Genomic DNA, 14972 nt, shown 5'->3' on the forward strand with positions numbered 1-14972 from the left:
ATTTTAGCACCTATTGGCAATAGTAATGGTAATGGTTTATGGGTTAGGTTAAAGACTTTATGCACTGTAACCAGCTTGATCTATTGTGCATCTTGGCAATAGTAATTAACATCTAATTTTCAGACTGACATTGTCTGTTGTCATCGTCTAGACTGAAATTCTAGCAAAAGCAGCAGTAACATTTCGATTGTTTAGCCCAATGATGTCGATATCGTCTGTGTAAACAAGAAACTGAAGACATTTATAGAATATTGTACCATTAAGATAAACTTCTGTTTTGCATATGAACACTTTTATGATGTAATTAAAGAAATTATATGATGGGCCTGGGCAAGGTATGATAGGCCTGCACGATACCGAAAGGTTTGAAGGAATATAATCTTACCTGGACAAAGCTACGGATGCCATTTAACATACAGTCTGCATGGTATTGTAGAATGCAACGGCAATGAAAACATTATTAACAATATTCCTTGAAGTTTTTGTTTTATGGATTTATAAACTTGGGTTCTAATAATAACAGGTGATTTGATTAATTTTCTATCCCTTTATATAAAAAAATGTTATTCAAATAATATTATATGCAAGGGTTTTCTGTCCTAACACTACAGAACTACAGATCAACTAATTTATCTGCAATCAAACAGTTGGGAAGGTCATTTGTATTCATTCCAATAAAATGCAATGTGCAAATCTGTAAAACATGAAAGTAAAAATATGTAAACATTTTATCTACAAAACTGAGTTAAATGCGAAAAAAAAATTGTACAAATAAAACATTTGCGTGATCATTTATTTATTTTGTGGTGTTATCTATTCGCCGCTGTCTTCCCTCGAGATATACGTATAAGACCGGCTCACACTGGTCGCCACACAAACTCCAGTTTGCGATATTTAGCCAATCTCTGATTGAGTTTTAATATTTGTTATTTCGGCTTTTGTTGTTGTGGTCGGTACGGGTATTATGTGTGCCTGTTGCCAGAAATGGAGTCTAATACAAAATATTTTATTATAGTAATTTGGAGCTAAATTCATACCATTGACGTTTTTATCAGATTTTATAAATTCGTATGTGCCTTAAACGCTCGCGTTTGTTGTTTTGACTGTTTAGTTGCATGTAAAACGCCTAATGCAAAAACTTTTCGAATTACAAGAGTAAAGGTGTACCTACTCATATACGCTAAAATAGATTTTTATTGGGAAAACAAATAAAAATAAAAAATTATTACGAGGGACGAAGTGTTAATTCGAAATCCGCAACAGAAACTAAAAGGACTTTGAGTGAAATTATATTGTAATAAACATTATTATTATTAGGTCACATACACATTATATATTAGATACACATCAGAAAACATTATTAGTCATAATTAGTCATAATGTGTTGAAACTCATTTAGGGTTGTAGAATATAGAGACCAATTATTGCGACGGATATTAAACAAACAATGATCCAACTTTCCTAATATGAGAATCAACGCATGATCACAAATTCAGTCTATTATTATAAGAATGACCAAAAGAATCTCAAAGGTTCAACTAGTAAAGAACAATATATTAAAATTTTAAAGAATAGTACTCATTTAAAACAAGTAGTGATGGATGTGATATCATCTTCGATATCACTTCCACAGTTCTTAGAAAAGTACCACAATTGTCTTTCAGAAATATATTAATGTTCAGATTATAGTATTAATATTAAGGATAATATATACAGATAAGTCCGTGGTACTACTTTACATACATATTTGTGCATATCTTGTAGTTTATGTTGAAGCTATCCTGATCACATCAAAGTTGATGCTATCCTTGGCCTTAGCAGAAACGATATTAAAATCTACACTGAACTTCTTACAGGACACTGCAGACTTAATAACCACATGAAGATTATAGGTGCGTTAGAAACTCACTCTGTCATGTTCTATGCAACTGCCCAGCGGTAGCAAGACGTAGACTCGATTACCTTGGAAGCGGGTCCCAAATTAAATAGGTAAATTTTAAGCCCACAGCAAATACAAGATTTATAAATAGTCTTAAATTGTCCTAGTTGGGCCTTTAGGCTTACAATAGATCTTTTAGGTCGGGGTGCTTTAATAGCCTATTACTTAATAATAAAATGTTGAAGCTATTTTTTTTTTTTTTTTTTTTGGTATCCAACCTGGGGGAAAAATCTTCCAAAGATACAAATGGCCCGTACCATTTCCATGCTCGATTCATGCATAACCCAATTGAGTCATACATGCCTCAGCCCTACATTCTCGACCAATTAAGGTATTTCTTCACAGGGCAGGTAAGAAGAGCATTTAGTGTGCTTTCACTCCGATTGTGTACTAAGTATTTCGTCCGCTCTAATAGTGTTTATTATTCTAGATATTATGCTCTTGTAGAGGCTCCATTCTTCAATGCTTGCCAAAATCTATATTACTACAGTAGGAGGGCTGGCTTCCCCAATTATAGTCTCCAGATTTTGTCTAGTATCAGCGAATCTTATACAGTCTCCAATTATATGGTCGGGGCTCTCAATTTTATCTGGACAAAACTGGCAGTACGGATTACTTGCAAGCCTGAACCGGTATAAGTATTCACGGAAGTAGCCATGCCCCGTAAGAAACTGCGTTAATTGAAATCCCAGTTCTCCAGATCCTCAGTTAATCCAAACTTTTATATTTAAAAAAGGTCCCTGAGGATGTCATTCGTCCTCATGCACCATGATACATTGAAAAAGTCTTCTCAGAGCCTGGCTTTGTGCAATTTCTAGCTGGCGAGTAGTAGTGTTTGTAGCTTTGCGGAACGCTACACATCCATATATAAGTGACGGGCGAATTATTTGGTTATATCTTGTAGTACTTATTTATTTTCTACAATATTTAATTCCAAGAAAATAAATAACTTCAAATACAGCTGGATTTTAGTTTTTAATATTCTACGCAATATTTCGACTAGATTCCCTTTTTGTTCCAATGTCGCACATGTTTTTCGTCACTTTTGGTACGAATTAAATTATATATTAATATTAAGATTATATTAAATTAATATTAATATAAGTTAATTATAACTTTTTAGTTAAGCTGTGAGAATACTTAATTCCCTATAGAATTCTAATGTTCTAGGCTACGTTTTCTGTAGATTGCTAACATACTCAGTTCCGTGTGGGACGCTCATATCATATGCAACGTTTTGGTTAGACCCTTATAATACTTAATTTTCTGTGGACTCAAACGTTGCGTATGTTTACCAACACTTTTGGGATTTGTTTAACATCTAGTATGAAAGTATTGATATATTACATATTGCTAATTAAAGCAATAATTAAATTTTTTCATTATCTAGGCTTTTTCACTATAGCCTTCATAATCCATACAGCATTAGATGGTGGAAAATTAATAGTGTTAAAGTCTGTGTACTGTCATCAAATGTTTTTATGGTAGACCCTTAGTAGTGGATACCACAGTTTTAAGTGATGTTACTACTTTTAAAGAACTTTAGATTATAAAATTCGTGTTTTGAATGTGGATAGAAATTGGAATAAAAATTAGTTAGTTAATTTAGCTTAGTTAGTGTCCCTCGTAGACGTGAAATATTATTATCAAATACGAGTTTTTATTGATTCAAAATGGATTATTGAAATAAAATAATTTGATATTTAGCAAAAACTAATAAAACAAATAAAAAATAATTGAAATGATATATGTTTAATAGCATGTAGATAAAATAATTGATACATTTTTCAAAATCAATAAAAGCAAAGAATTCTGTTTTTAGGCTTTGTAAACTAGTAACTTAAATTAATTTAACAAAATAAAAAAAAATAAATTAATAAAAAATATCAAATTAAAAAAAATAGCTTTGAATTGACATTTTTAATGAATGAATGTTTTATTTAAAATTTAGTAATTAACTAACAGTGGCAATTGGTGTGTGTAGGTGTCAGATTTTTGACTTCAAGCATGGATATCCGTAACTGCAAGGCCCACCTATGCTTAGGAAATATTGTTCATAATAATTTAAGTTGATTTGAAATTTTATAAACAATTTAGAATAAAATGAATTTGAACGAAAATATTGAATTCAGTTTTATCCACTAATACGTTAATATGATTAAGGTTAGGTTTATATAATATATAACATAAAAATAAATAATATTTGTTAAACTGATACAAAATTATAAAATTCTTATGTAAAATTGTAGCCACAAGAAAAAATCTACTATTATAATTAATAATATAAATAAAATCTATTATTTCTACTGTCTCACAAGCCAGTGTGAAAAAATTGAAAAATATCACAACATTATTCGACAGAATACATATGAAATTTAGTCAGCCAAAAATTCAATCAATTAAAGTAATATAAAAATAATTTTTGTTGTTGTGGTTCACTACTGTTCGAAACCTCTCTATTAAATTTAAAACTAAAAAGTAAAAAAAATTTTTTTCTAATGTGCCATTAGATAAAATCTTTGAACCAACCCTATTATATCGATTATGTTTTTATCTAAATCTTTATCTAAACAGAATCAAGAGCATGACGTTTATATAAAGATTTTATTAATATTGATTTATGTTAGACCCTGATCCTGATGATAACTCTCAGAAAAAATCGCAATATAAAATATATAATATTAATTTATGTTAGAGCCTGATCCTGATAATGACTTTCAAGGAGAAAACGGAATCAAGAGCATGAAGTTTATATAAAGATTTTATTAATATTGATTAATGTTAGATCCTGATCCTGATGATAACTCTCAGAAAGAGTCGCAATATAAAATATATAAAAAAGATTATTATGAAACTTTTTTGTAAGTTATTAGTGTGTGACGGTATTAATACCGGTTTTGGATAGAACACGAATGATGAAAAGGATAAAATTAATTATCTGCGTTATATACAGCCACAGAATGGATTAACATACCTAAGATGATCTTTAGAATCACCGCAATACCATAACCTCATCTAGTAAACTAATAACTGATTTGTATAATCACTTTTTTTTGTGTGTTTGGTAGAATGGAAATACCTAAATCCGCACCCTGGAAAATGAGTGTCCAAGTTGCATGTACTAAATCCCTCTCCCACATTTCTTGAAACCTTTTTGAAACCATTTCTATTTGTGTGAAGAGTATTGAATCTAGCAACGTTTAAGCTAACTCACAAGTACTAATCTCATCTAGTAAACTTATAATTGATTTGTACCATTACTCTTTTTTTTTGTGCGACTGGGAGGATGGAAATATTCACACATAATTCTGCATCTCAGAAAGTGAGTGTCAAAGTTGCATGTACTAAATCCTTCCCACATATTTCTAGAGACCTTTTCTGTAGAATTTCTATTTGTGTGAAGAGTATTGAATCTAGCAACGTCTAAGTTAACTCACAAGTAATAATATATCTTTCGAAATGTGAAAAATGAAAATGAATGATTTCATCATCATTCCTAGTAGACACCAGACCATACATCTTCATTGTATACCTTTTATATATAATTACCCTTTTTTCTATATAATTAAATTGTTTTGTAACTGAATTTGAATTCCAACAATTCTCATTGGTAAATCAACTGTGAGTCAGCAAATGATCAATTGTGCTTTCAGATACAAATTAAAATGCTCCGCAAAAGAAAATCTCGCAATTGTTAGGAGCTCGCGTCTACTTGCACTTATGGTAAGAACCGATTGTCTTCAATGTATAAAATTCCAAATTCAGTGGAATCTTTGTGTTTCTAACTACAGTTTATATGCCATTCGCTGGATTAACACATGTCTAATTACAGATAATAACAGAAGGCAAATGGCAGCGCAACTCACGGTGGATTTGCTGCCGTTGAGCGTACCGCACCGCACCGTCTTTGGACGTCTCCGCATGACTTCACATTAACGCATTTGTCTTTCATTTGAACTTCATTGTAGTTTCCGATTCATATACTCGATGTGTTGCGATGCGATTTGCCAAAGACATAAACAATTTATGAAAATTAAGTTTGCCTTTAGCGATTTCACTTTAATTTTATTATTTATTTAACACGATTTCGTTTTTTGCCTTACTGGGAATCGTTTTCGTGCTGCGGATGCTGTGATTTTGCAATTAATTGTGGGTGAATACTAGAATTACCCGTACTATCGAAAGCATTGATTATTATTATTAATACTATAATTGTTGCTAATATTGTTCTTAATACTCAATACTGTATGTAATTGTTGTTAATAATATGTTATTTTTTTTTTGTTTTTTTTCTTTTGTCAGATTAGTGTCCAGCTTTACGCCATCAATACTTTGCGCCCACATACCGGGCCTTACACAGCAGCAAGCACAATTATGCAGTGAATCACCGGATGCATTAATAGCTTTGGGTGAAGGTCATCACATGGGCGCAGAAGAATGTCAGTATCAATTCAGAGGACATCGTTGGAATTGCACCAAAGTTTGGCAAAGAAATGTGTTCGGTCACTTCATGTTCGTGGGTAAATATTGTGACAATAACGCGTCGAGAAATGGGTCACCACAAAGTGTTCTCGTCTCAGTAAATCGTTTAATTATTTGTAATTTTGTTATGAATTCATTTGAATAATATTTGCTTTCAATAAATCTGTGTTCAGGTTCGCCAGAAGCCGCATTTACCTATGCAATTGCAAGCGCTGGTGCAGCACACGCCGTAACCGCAGCCTGTGCACGTGGCAACATATCAATTTGTGGTTGCGATGTAAGACACAAAGCGAGGCGTGCCAATGGTAATTTTCTCGCAGATGGTAATACAGGCCAACAGCCTTGGAAATGGGGTGGCTGCTCGGCTGATGCTGAGTTCGGCATGAGATTCGCACGTAAATTTCTGGATGCACGTGAAATTGAGGGTGATGCCCGCAGTCTCATGAACTTACACAACAATAAAGTGGGCAGAAAGGTAAGTTACCTGCGGCATCGTAAACCAATTATATTTGCTGTTATATATAATAAACGAAAAATCTATATTCGCACACATTTCAGTTAATTAAAAATCTGCTGCGTACCGATTGCAAGTGTCACGGTGTGAGCGGTTCGTGCGCCATGAAAACTTGCTGGAAAAGTTTGCCGCCATTTCGAATGGTGGGCGATGTACTCATGAAGAAGTACAATAAAGCCAAAATTGTTCAAGCCGTTAAAGGCAAACGTGGACTGAAATTAGTTATAAGCAAGTAAGTTCAAAACTATTGAAATAATTCATAATAATTAATAAAGTTAACTATATAAATAATTGATTTATATTGTATATGCGAGTATATAATTAAATTATGGGGGGAAAACTTTTAAGACCAAAAAGGTTAATTTTTGTTAATTTTTTTTTGCCGAAAGTGACGCGTCTTATGACGAAAAGAAACTATTTAAAAGTTAGAAGGGTTCAAATGGATATGAATAGATAACAACAAAAAATTTTATTAAATTTTAATTTCAAATTTCACTTACAATAAATTAAACAAAATTTTTGTTATTGTCTTTTCATTTCTATTGGAACCCTTTTTACTTTCAAATATTATACTATTGAAGAATTAATACTTATAGTTTCTGTGTAGAAATATTAACAATAATACAATTTTTTTTAACTGAAAAATTAGATATTATGAACCCTAACCATGTAAGGAAATGTTGATCAGGCTGGAAACCGGTTAAAAACTCTAAATATGTAAGGCTATGTCAAAAAGATTGTGTTAAGGTATTATGGTGACAGATGAGAGTTCTTAGTCGCACAAATTATAGACATGTTTGATTGAAATTACTGATCTATTATTTATTGATTTATTATATTTAAAAAAATATAAAAAAATGGGTTTTAGAGCGCATTATATTTAAATCTCAAAACCAATGAGGTTTTAAACAGCAGTGAATTGTAACAGCAGAATTTTCATTTATTAATGGAATTTTGGGCTGACTATATACCTGTTTCAAGTACTGCCAACTCCAAAAATGGGTCCTAGAGAGCATTGTCTCTAGAGACTATTGGTTTTGAGCATTAAGGAAATGTAGTACATTAGTGTAGAGGTTATGAACAGCTGTGAATTATAACAACGAATTTATTTATTATTTATTATTATTTATTTATTAATAATTATTGAATTTTTGGCTGACCATATAACTGTTTCGAGTATTGCCAAATATCCATCATCAGTGGTTATGATTAACATATGGGATAATTTGATGAAATTCTTTCTTATATTTGATTAATTGCAAAAAAGCTTGGGACTGCAAGTACCAAAAGTTGAAGTCATACCCTGCCAAATTTAAAGTTCAGAGTAAGTAATTCATTAGCCAACTCACACAAAGTCGTACTCGACTTTTAAATTCAAAGTTAGAGTTTTGTTAATTTGCTATGAAAATTCATTAACAAATTCACTTGCTGTGTTATATTATTAATTACACTTACGGTGAGCGCCCATGATTTAGTAATTTTAGATGATTTGAATCTTAAGTTCGGTTCCATTGAGCAGTCGTTCCATTTGTTTTTTGAAGAGACACCATATTTTCCTTTATGTGATTTTTTAAATATTCTATTATCTGACATAGAATGTGTATAAATATAGAGCTGTGAAAAAATGTAGTTAAGTAAGAAATTATCTTTGTTGACAATCTATTTAACTGCATAACATAGGCTTAATCTGAACTATTATCTTAACAAGATTTGTGGTGTCAAAATGTTATATCTGCTTGAAAAAGGGTGAGAAATCTAGTCGCATTGTTTGTAATTATCTAATTTAAATCTGGGTATAGTGTAAAATACTGAAGATAGGGCTTCTGTTCTCATTTTAACTGGACAACTTGGGTTTAACTTGGACTATTCTCTTAACAAGATTTGAGGTTTTAAAATATTTGCTTAAAAATGGATAAGAAATCTAATCGCATTGTATGTCTACACGCAGTTTAAATTTAGGTACAGTGGAAAATACTGATTATAAAGCTTCTGTTCTCATTTGATGTAGCGAAATCCTTAACGACGGTCATTATGGTAGCTGGTCTTTTAGATATCATATTTCGGAAATGGAGGATTATGTTCAGTTGTTTGCATAAAAGATCTATTACACTATTGTATATAATCTCTCTCTATCTAAGCAATATGTTTTCAGGGTCAGTTCTTGCTAAGAATAAATTAGGACAAATGCATACGTTTGTGGATCTTTATTATTTACGATTATATATATTCTTTCAAGTTAAGATATTTCGTAGTCAAAATGTCTAAAATTAATTCTTTATGTATAACAAATAAATAAATTTATTTGTTTTTTAAATATTTCTTTAAAATTATTACACAATAATATTATTCTTATTTTAAATTATAATAATTATTAATGATATATAATATTCTTTTATTTACTTACAGAAAAAATCGTGTAGGAAAATTGTTACAGGCTCCAAAACGTTTGGAACTTGTCTATTTGCAAAGATCACCAAACTATTGTGAACGAAATGTGCTAGCGGGTTCTCTAGGCACTACTGGACGTTTATGTAACCGAACTTTGCACGGTCCACAAGGCTGTGATTTACTTTGTTGTGGGCGTGGTTATAATACACAACAAATACGTCGCAAATTCCAGTGTCGTTGTCGGTTTGAGTGGTGCTGTAATGTCGAGTGCGATATTTGTGAGGAGAATTTTGAAGAATTTACATGTAAATAATTGAAATAAGTAATTAAAAAAAAAAGAAATAGTTATTAAAACTTAAATTAAATATGCAATAAAAATAGTTAAAATTATAGTATATCTTACAATACATATGTATTCGAAAGGAATATTATAAGTTAATTGAAATGTAGTTGTAAATTATATGTTAATGTACTTAAATTGTAATATTTTGTATTATAAATAATATAAGTTAATATATAAATAATTTTAATAATTTAATAAAAAACATATATATTACAGTATATATTAATGATAAGTTGCCTCAGTATGTATATTTATTAAAAAATCTGTAAATAAAAGTATTATATTGATTTAAAAAAAATAATAAACTTAAAATTAATTGCACAATTTAACAAAACCATTGATTTTATTTAAAAATTAAAGTTTTTTTTAAATTAAGTAAGCATCCCGAAAATATTTGATTCTGTCATTAAAATGTCCTTTTTACATTTTCAATAAGATTTCTTATTTTAAAAATATATATTTTGGCAAAAAACATTCACAAAACTAAGTTTTAGTTTATTATGTAGAAATTTACTACCAAAATTTAAACGGTGATAATGCCCGCAAGAGCTAAAAAAGCAGATAAAGTCAGGGTTGTATTATTATTAATTTTTTAAACTTTAAACTTTACATCTAAAAATAATTTTTATTTCACCTTATTTTGATCAAATTAGCAATAGCAGGGGGAGAAAAATAGTGTGAAAAATGTAAATAAAATTATAAAAAAATATATAACAGGAACCTCCTATAAAACACACTTCAATTAACAATTTTTTCTTGGATATAAATGGACATAGTTACATACTATAAGCTATATTCTATACAGGACCAGTTCCTTAATCTTAGTTAACTTTAAAATTAATTTAAATGTTAACTCACAAATAAATAAAATATATTATAGCTTATTTACAGTTACTCTAATAACATACCTATCAAAGAGTATTTGAAATAGAATCATCTTAGAACCCTTAATAAGACTAGTAAAGCCTATTGCCAAGATAAAATATATCGAGCTTGTTTATTGATATAAGATTGTCAATGGGTTATAATGCAGTGGTACTAGTTTGGATCTACTTTGCTCAAGATTAAAACAAAGTCCCAGTGCTAAATCGATTTTATGAAATTTAACTTTTATGTGTACTACACCTGGACAGTTAATGAATCAGCATGTAGATGTATCACTTTAAATTGCAGGAGAGGACACCTCTAAGTGCTGTACAAAGTACTTTTTTCATTATCTCTATAATAACTGAATAGTAATAACCTCTTTTACTTCTAAAGTAAAGGACATTTTTGTAGTATTTGCAACAATAGCTTTTGTGCAGAGATCTCCAACTCTTGATTTCTTGACTTCTCTAAGTAAAGAAAATCCCATTTTTATTGAATAGTTAACTATTCGCTAAAATTTCACGAAAGTTTCTAATGACTTTAACTAGATTTCTAACACTTTGAGTACCGACTTACTCCTTATCAACAATTTAAACAGTTCAGTAAATCTGTAAATACTTGGGTTTATTTTATTATAACATATAGCTCTGTTTGAAAGATGATTGTATTTTTATATAGCAATACAAATATATGTGATTTACTCTCCACTACATATAGTCACATTCTAGGATAAATTTTGATATCAACAATAAATCTATAATTTAACTCAACATTTATATATGTTGGATTTACAGTGCATACAGTCCCGTCAGAATAACAAAACCTTACACTATTGTGATAAGCTGATGATCACTATATTATACGTGTTGGTTAGAGTATTTTATAATCCATTTAACAAGTGGATCTAGCACATAAAAATATCGGATCTAATAATATATACATACTTGGTTGATGTTTTTGTATGTGCATTGTTCAAAATACAATATGTAGTGATTTTACATTAAGCAATGTATCAATGAATACTGTTGCCGACGTATTTCTGAATCTTTAGTCATGGTATAACTTAATTTATATATGTTTGCTAAAAACAGAATTTCTTCCCTCATCTCAATACAATATATATATATAATTGTTAGGTCAATATATATATAATTTTTCAATATAATTTAGTTTAATTGGGGTTAATTTCGATTATTCAGGACTCAAATTATTAATAAATAACACATACTTTCACTTAATAACATTATTTAATAAAAAAAATGTTTTATATTAATATTGCGGATTACTTTTTAGATATAAGATACTTTTATTTAAAAAAATATTAATTTTTTTAAATAAATTCAAAAAAAAAATATTTTTTTTTTGCAATTACAAAAATATTTTATAAGAAATTTTAAAATAGTTGCCGTTATTTACTTGTACCAACTTTTAACGTCCCACTATTGTCAAAATAGTGTTGCCAACTTTAAAAATTTTACTTGCCAACAAAGTTTAAGCTCATTTTTTTTGAACAAAAACAACAATATTTTTGTTGTTTCCTTACTAATTTTCGCTTGTAATTCTTCATTTCTTCTGTTATTGTTGTTGTTGTTTTTTCATTTTTGTTTCTGTTTTGATATTTTCTAAATTTTCCTCCTAAATTCCAACACATATACACTATTTTCTCACGGAGCAAATGTGGAGTAATTTCGATTGCGCTGGCGCCATGCAAGCAAAACATGACAATTCATTGATTATAAAAGCATTGACCGAACGTTTGTTGGTATGTGTGTATGTATGTTTGTGTGTTTGCTGCCATTAATAGTGCTACTACGGAAAATTTGAGCACTAGTGTGGAGTATTTTCTCAGCACGGCACGCTTTTAACCGAAAATCAAGAAAAAAATTATTATAGCAAAATACCAAAACTGGGTATAACAGTAGCGGTTCGCAGCAGAATTGCTCAGTTCTTAAGGGTAGTTAGTTGGAAAACGGCGTTTAAACGGGCTAAAAGTGCCGCACAATTGGGTTGATAACACTTTTTTTTTATATTAAATTATATAAATTAAAGAAATGGAGAAAAAGTGTACATATAAGTTGTGGTAGTTAAAGTTATCAAAAAGTAAAAAAAAAAGTGTATACTAGTCAGATTATGAATCAAATATATGAAAATTGCAAATTATGAAATTTTTTAATAACAAAAATTAAATGAAAAATCGAAAGCATTGTTATTGCACAACCCACCAAAAAGGTATAGCCAGATTTATTAATTTTTTTCGTTTGATATTTTAGAAAAAGAAAAATCGGTTACAAGTAAAAAAAAAATTTTATTAGAGGGGAGTTCTCTAGATACAGAAAAGTAAGTTTCTGCGTAAAGGCAGAAAACTTCAAACATTTTCAATGTGTAAAACTCATGCAATTATTATGAAATTGTAATCATAAAATATAATAATACAAAAATAAAATATTTTAGAATGTTAGAGATATATTTTTGTCTTTTCGAAGTAATTTGACTTGTTTTTTAAAATTAATTATTAAACATTTAAAAATTACATTGAACTAAAATTAAAATAAAATTACAATTCAAAAAAAGTTGAATGTTTAAGCAAAAAATCACTGAAAATCTGCAACTCCGTACTGCGTTATCGATTACTGTGCGAAATAAGGAAATAAGAAAATTATTATAAATTGTTTCAACCTACATATAAAAGATTTGATGATGATACAGTTAGTCGCGCAGCGTATACACCAATCGACTCGTACTCGTACTCGCACTCAGAACGAGTAGCCTAGAGGCAATTAAAGGAAAGGAAAGGAAAGGAAAGGAAAGGCAGGCAGGCAGCCAGGCAGGCAGCAGTGACGGCAATTTAATAGCAAAGCAAGTTAGTTATCTACTGCCACCCAACGCCTGACACTCATGCTCCCGCTATATTGCGTACACACAAACAAATATGTGTTAACGCAGCTTATACAGAAACCGTTAAAAGGGGCCAGTGGAGATGCAGGAGTTTAGTTGAGTGAGTTTGCACGATTAAAACGAAACGAATGTGTGTCAGTGGTTTCTTCGTGAAGTACGAGCATAATACGAGAGAAGTAGTAATACAAAATACATATAAAAGACAAAGGGAGTTTATTGGACGCAGTGCTCATGATTACATTGTACGTTGAACGTTGAACGTGTGTAAAATGCTGTGCAAATAAATAAGAACAAATTAAAAAACTATGTTAGAGAAAAATAATTATTTTAAATAAATTTAAATTAAATAAATTAATCTTTAAAAAGTTTTATGAAATAAAAATTAAAAATTTTTTTTTTATTATTTTGAATTTTTATTATGTACCTTAACGACCATGCAGCGACGCCATGTAAAATTTTCTAGTCAATGAGTGAAACTTGCATCATCATTTGCTACACGCCGGCCCTATCAAAATATATAGCAACGCCATTATTTCAACAAAAACCGAAACCAAAACCAAAACCAAAACAAAAACAACTACAACTACAGCAACAGCAGCAGTAGCAACACTTAGCAAAGACAAAAAAACAAAAAACTAAGAACAACAAATTCTACAACAATAATAATCATAAGAAGAAAAAAATCATTTGAATGACCATAGCAATTTAAAGAAATCCGCTCAGATAACAATACCAACAACAATAACAACAACAACAACAACAACAAAGAAGTTAAATCAAAAACAAAGAATGAAAATTAGTTAAATTGCCACTTGGTCATACTAAAATGTTTGAGCGATTAGTTGTCTGATTGATTGTATGTTTGATTGATTGATTGATTGGATTTAAGCAATATTAAAACAACTGAACTAGGGGAAAATATATCAAAATTTTTTTGTAACAAACTAGCCAAAAAAAAAAACAACAACACGAGTACTAAGCAATATTAAGCTTACAAAATTTTTTCTTCACCACACGTTAATAAGAAAAATCTACCAAAATTCATAAACTAAGCAAAGCTGGTGAGTTTCTTAAAGAAATCGACTATATATAATAATGATCAAATTATATATATAAACTAATTATTTATTTCTATTTTACTTCTACATTCGTTTTCATAATTTATTTAATTGTTATTTAATTTTCAATTTGTTTTCAATATTTAAATGTTTAATATTATTTAATTGTTTAAATTGTGTTTAAATTTAGTTGTACGCATTTTACTAAGGAACCCTAAATACTCGTTTAATGCGGCAGCAACTATTGTACTCAAGCGAGTAGTACAAGCGAGTAATGCATTATGCGTAATGAGTAATGAGTAATGAGTAGAAAAGTAATTACTTTCATTAAACATAAAGGATTTTTATACATTTTACCAATGATTTTTGTTTTGTTTATACCTTAGGTAGCTACTTTTATACAGTTTATATTTTTAGATTTCATTTTTTTCTATGTAAAATTATTATTTATAAAACTTAATTTATTGATTTAATAACGGAATTTTA

The 14972-nt window shown here is 29.6% G+C and overlaps 1 protein-coding gene across 1 annotated transcript in view; it reads left to right on the forward strand.

Annotated features, from left to right (window-relative positions):
- Window positions 1–9687, forward strand: part of LOC119679913 (protein Wnt-2) — a 56930-nt gene extending 47243 nt beyond the window's left edge. Inside the window, exons 2-5 of the mRNA XM_038092504.1 lie at window positions 6242–6459; window positions 6595–6896; window positions 6980–7167; window positions 9342–9687. Coding sequence (XP_037948432.1) covers window positions 6242–6459; window positions 6595–6896; window positions 6980–7167; window positions 9342–9636 — 1003 coding nt within the window. The 3' untranslated portion in view covers window positions 9637–9687. The remainder of the gene's footprint in view (window positions 1–6241; window positions 6460–6594; window positions 6897–6979; window positions 7168–9341) is intronic.
- The last annotated feature ends 5285 nt before the right edge of the window (window positions 9688–14972 follow it).

The sequence above is a fragment of the Teleopsis dalmanni genome, chromosome 2 (assembly GCF_002237135.1).
Source record: "Teleopsis dalmanni isolate 2A chromosome 2, ASM223713v2, whole genome shotgun sequence".
NCBI lineage: Eukaryota > Metazoa > Arthropoda > Insecta > Diptera > Diopsidae > Teleopsis > Teleopsis dalmanni.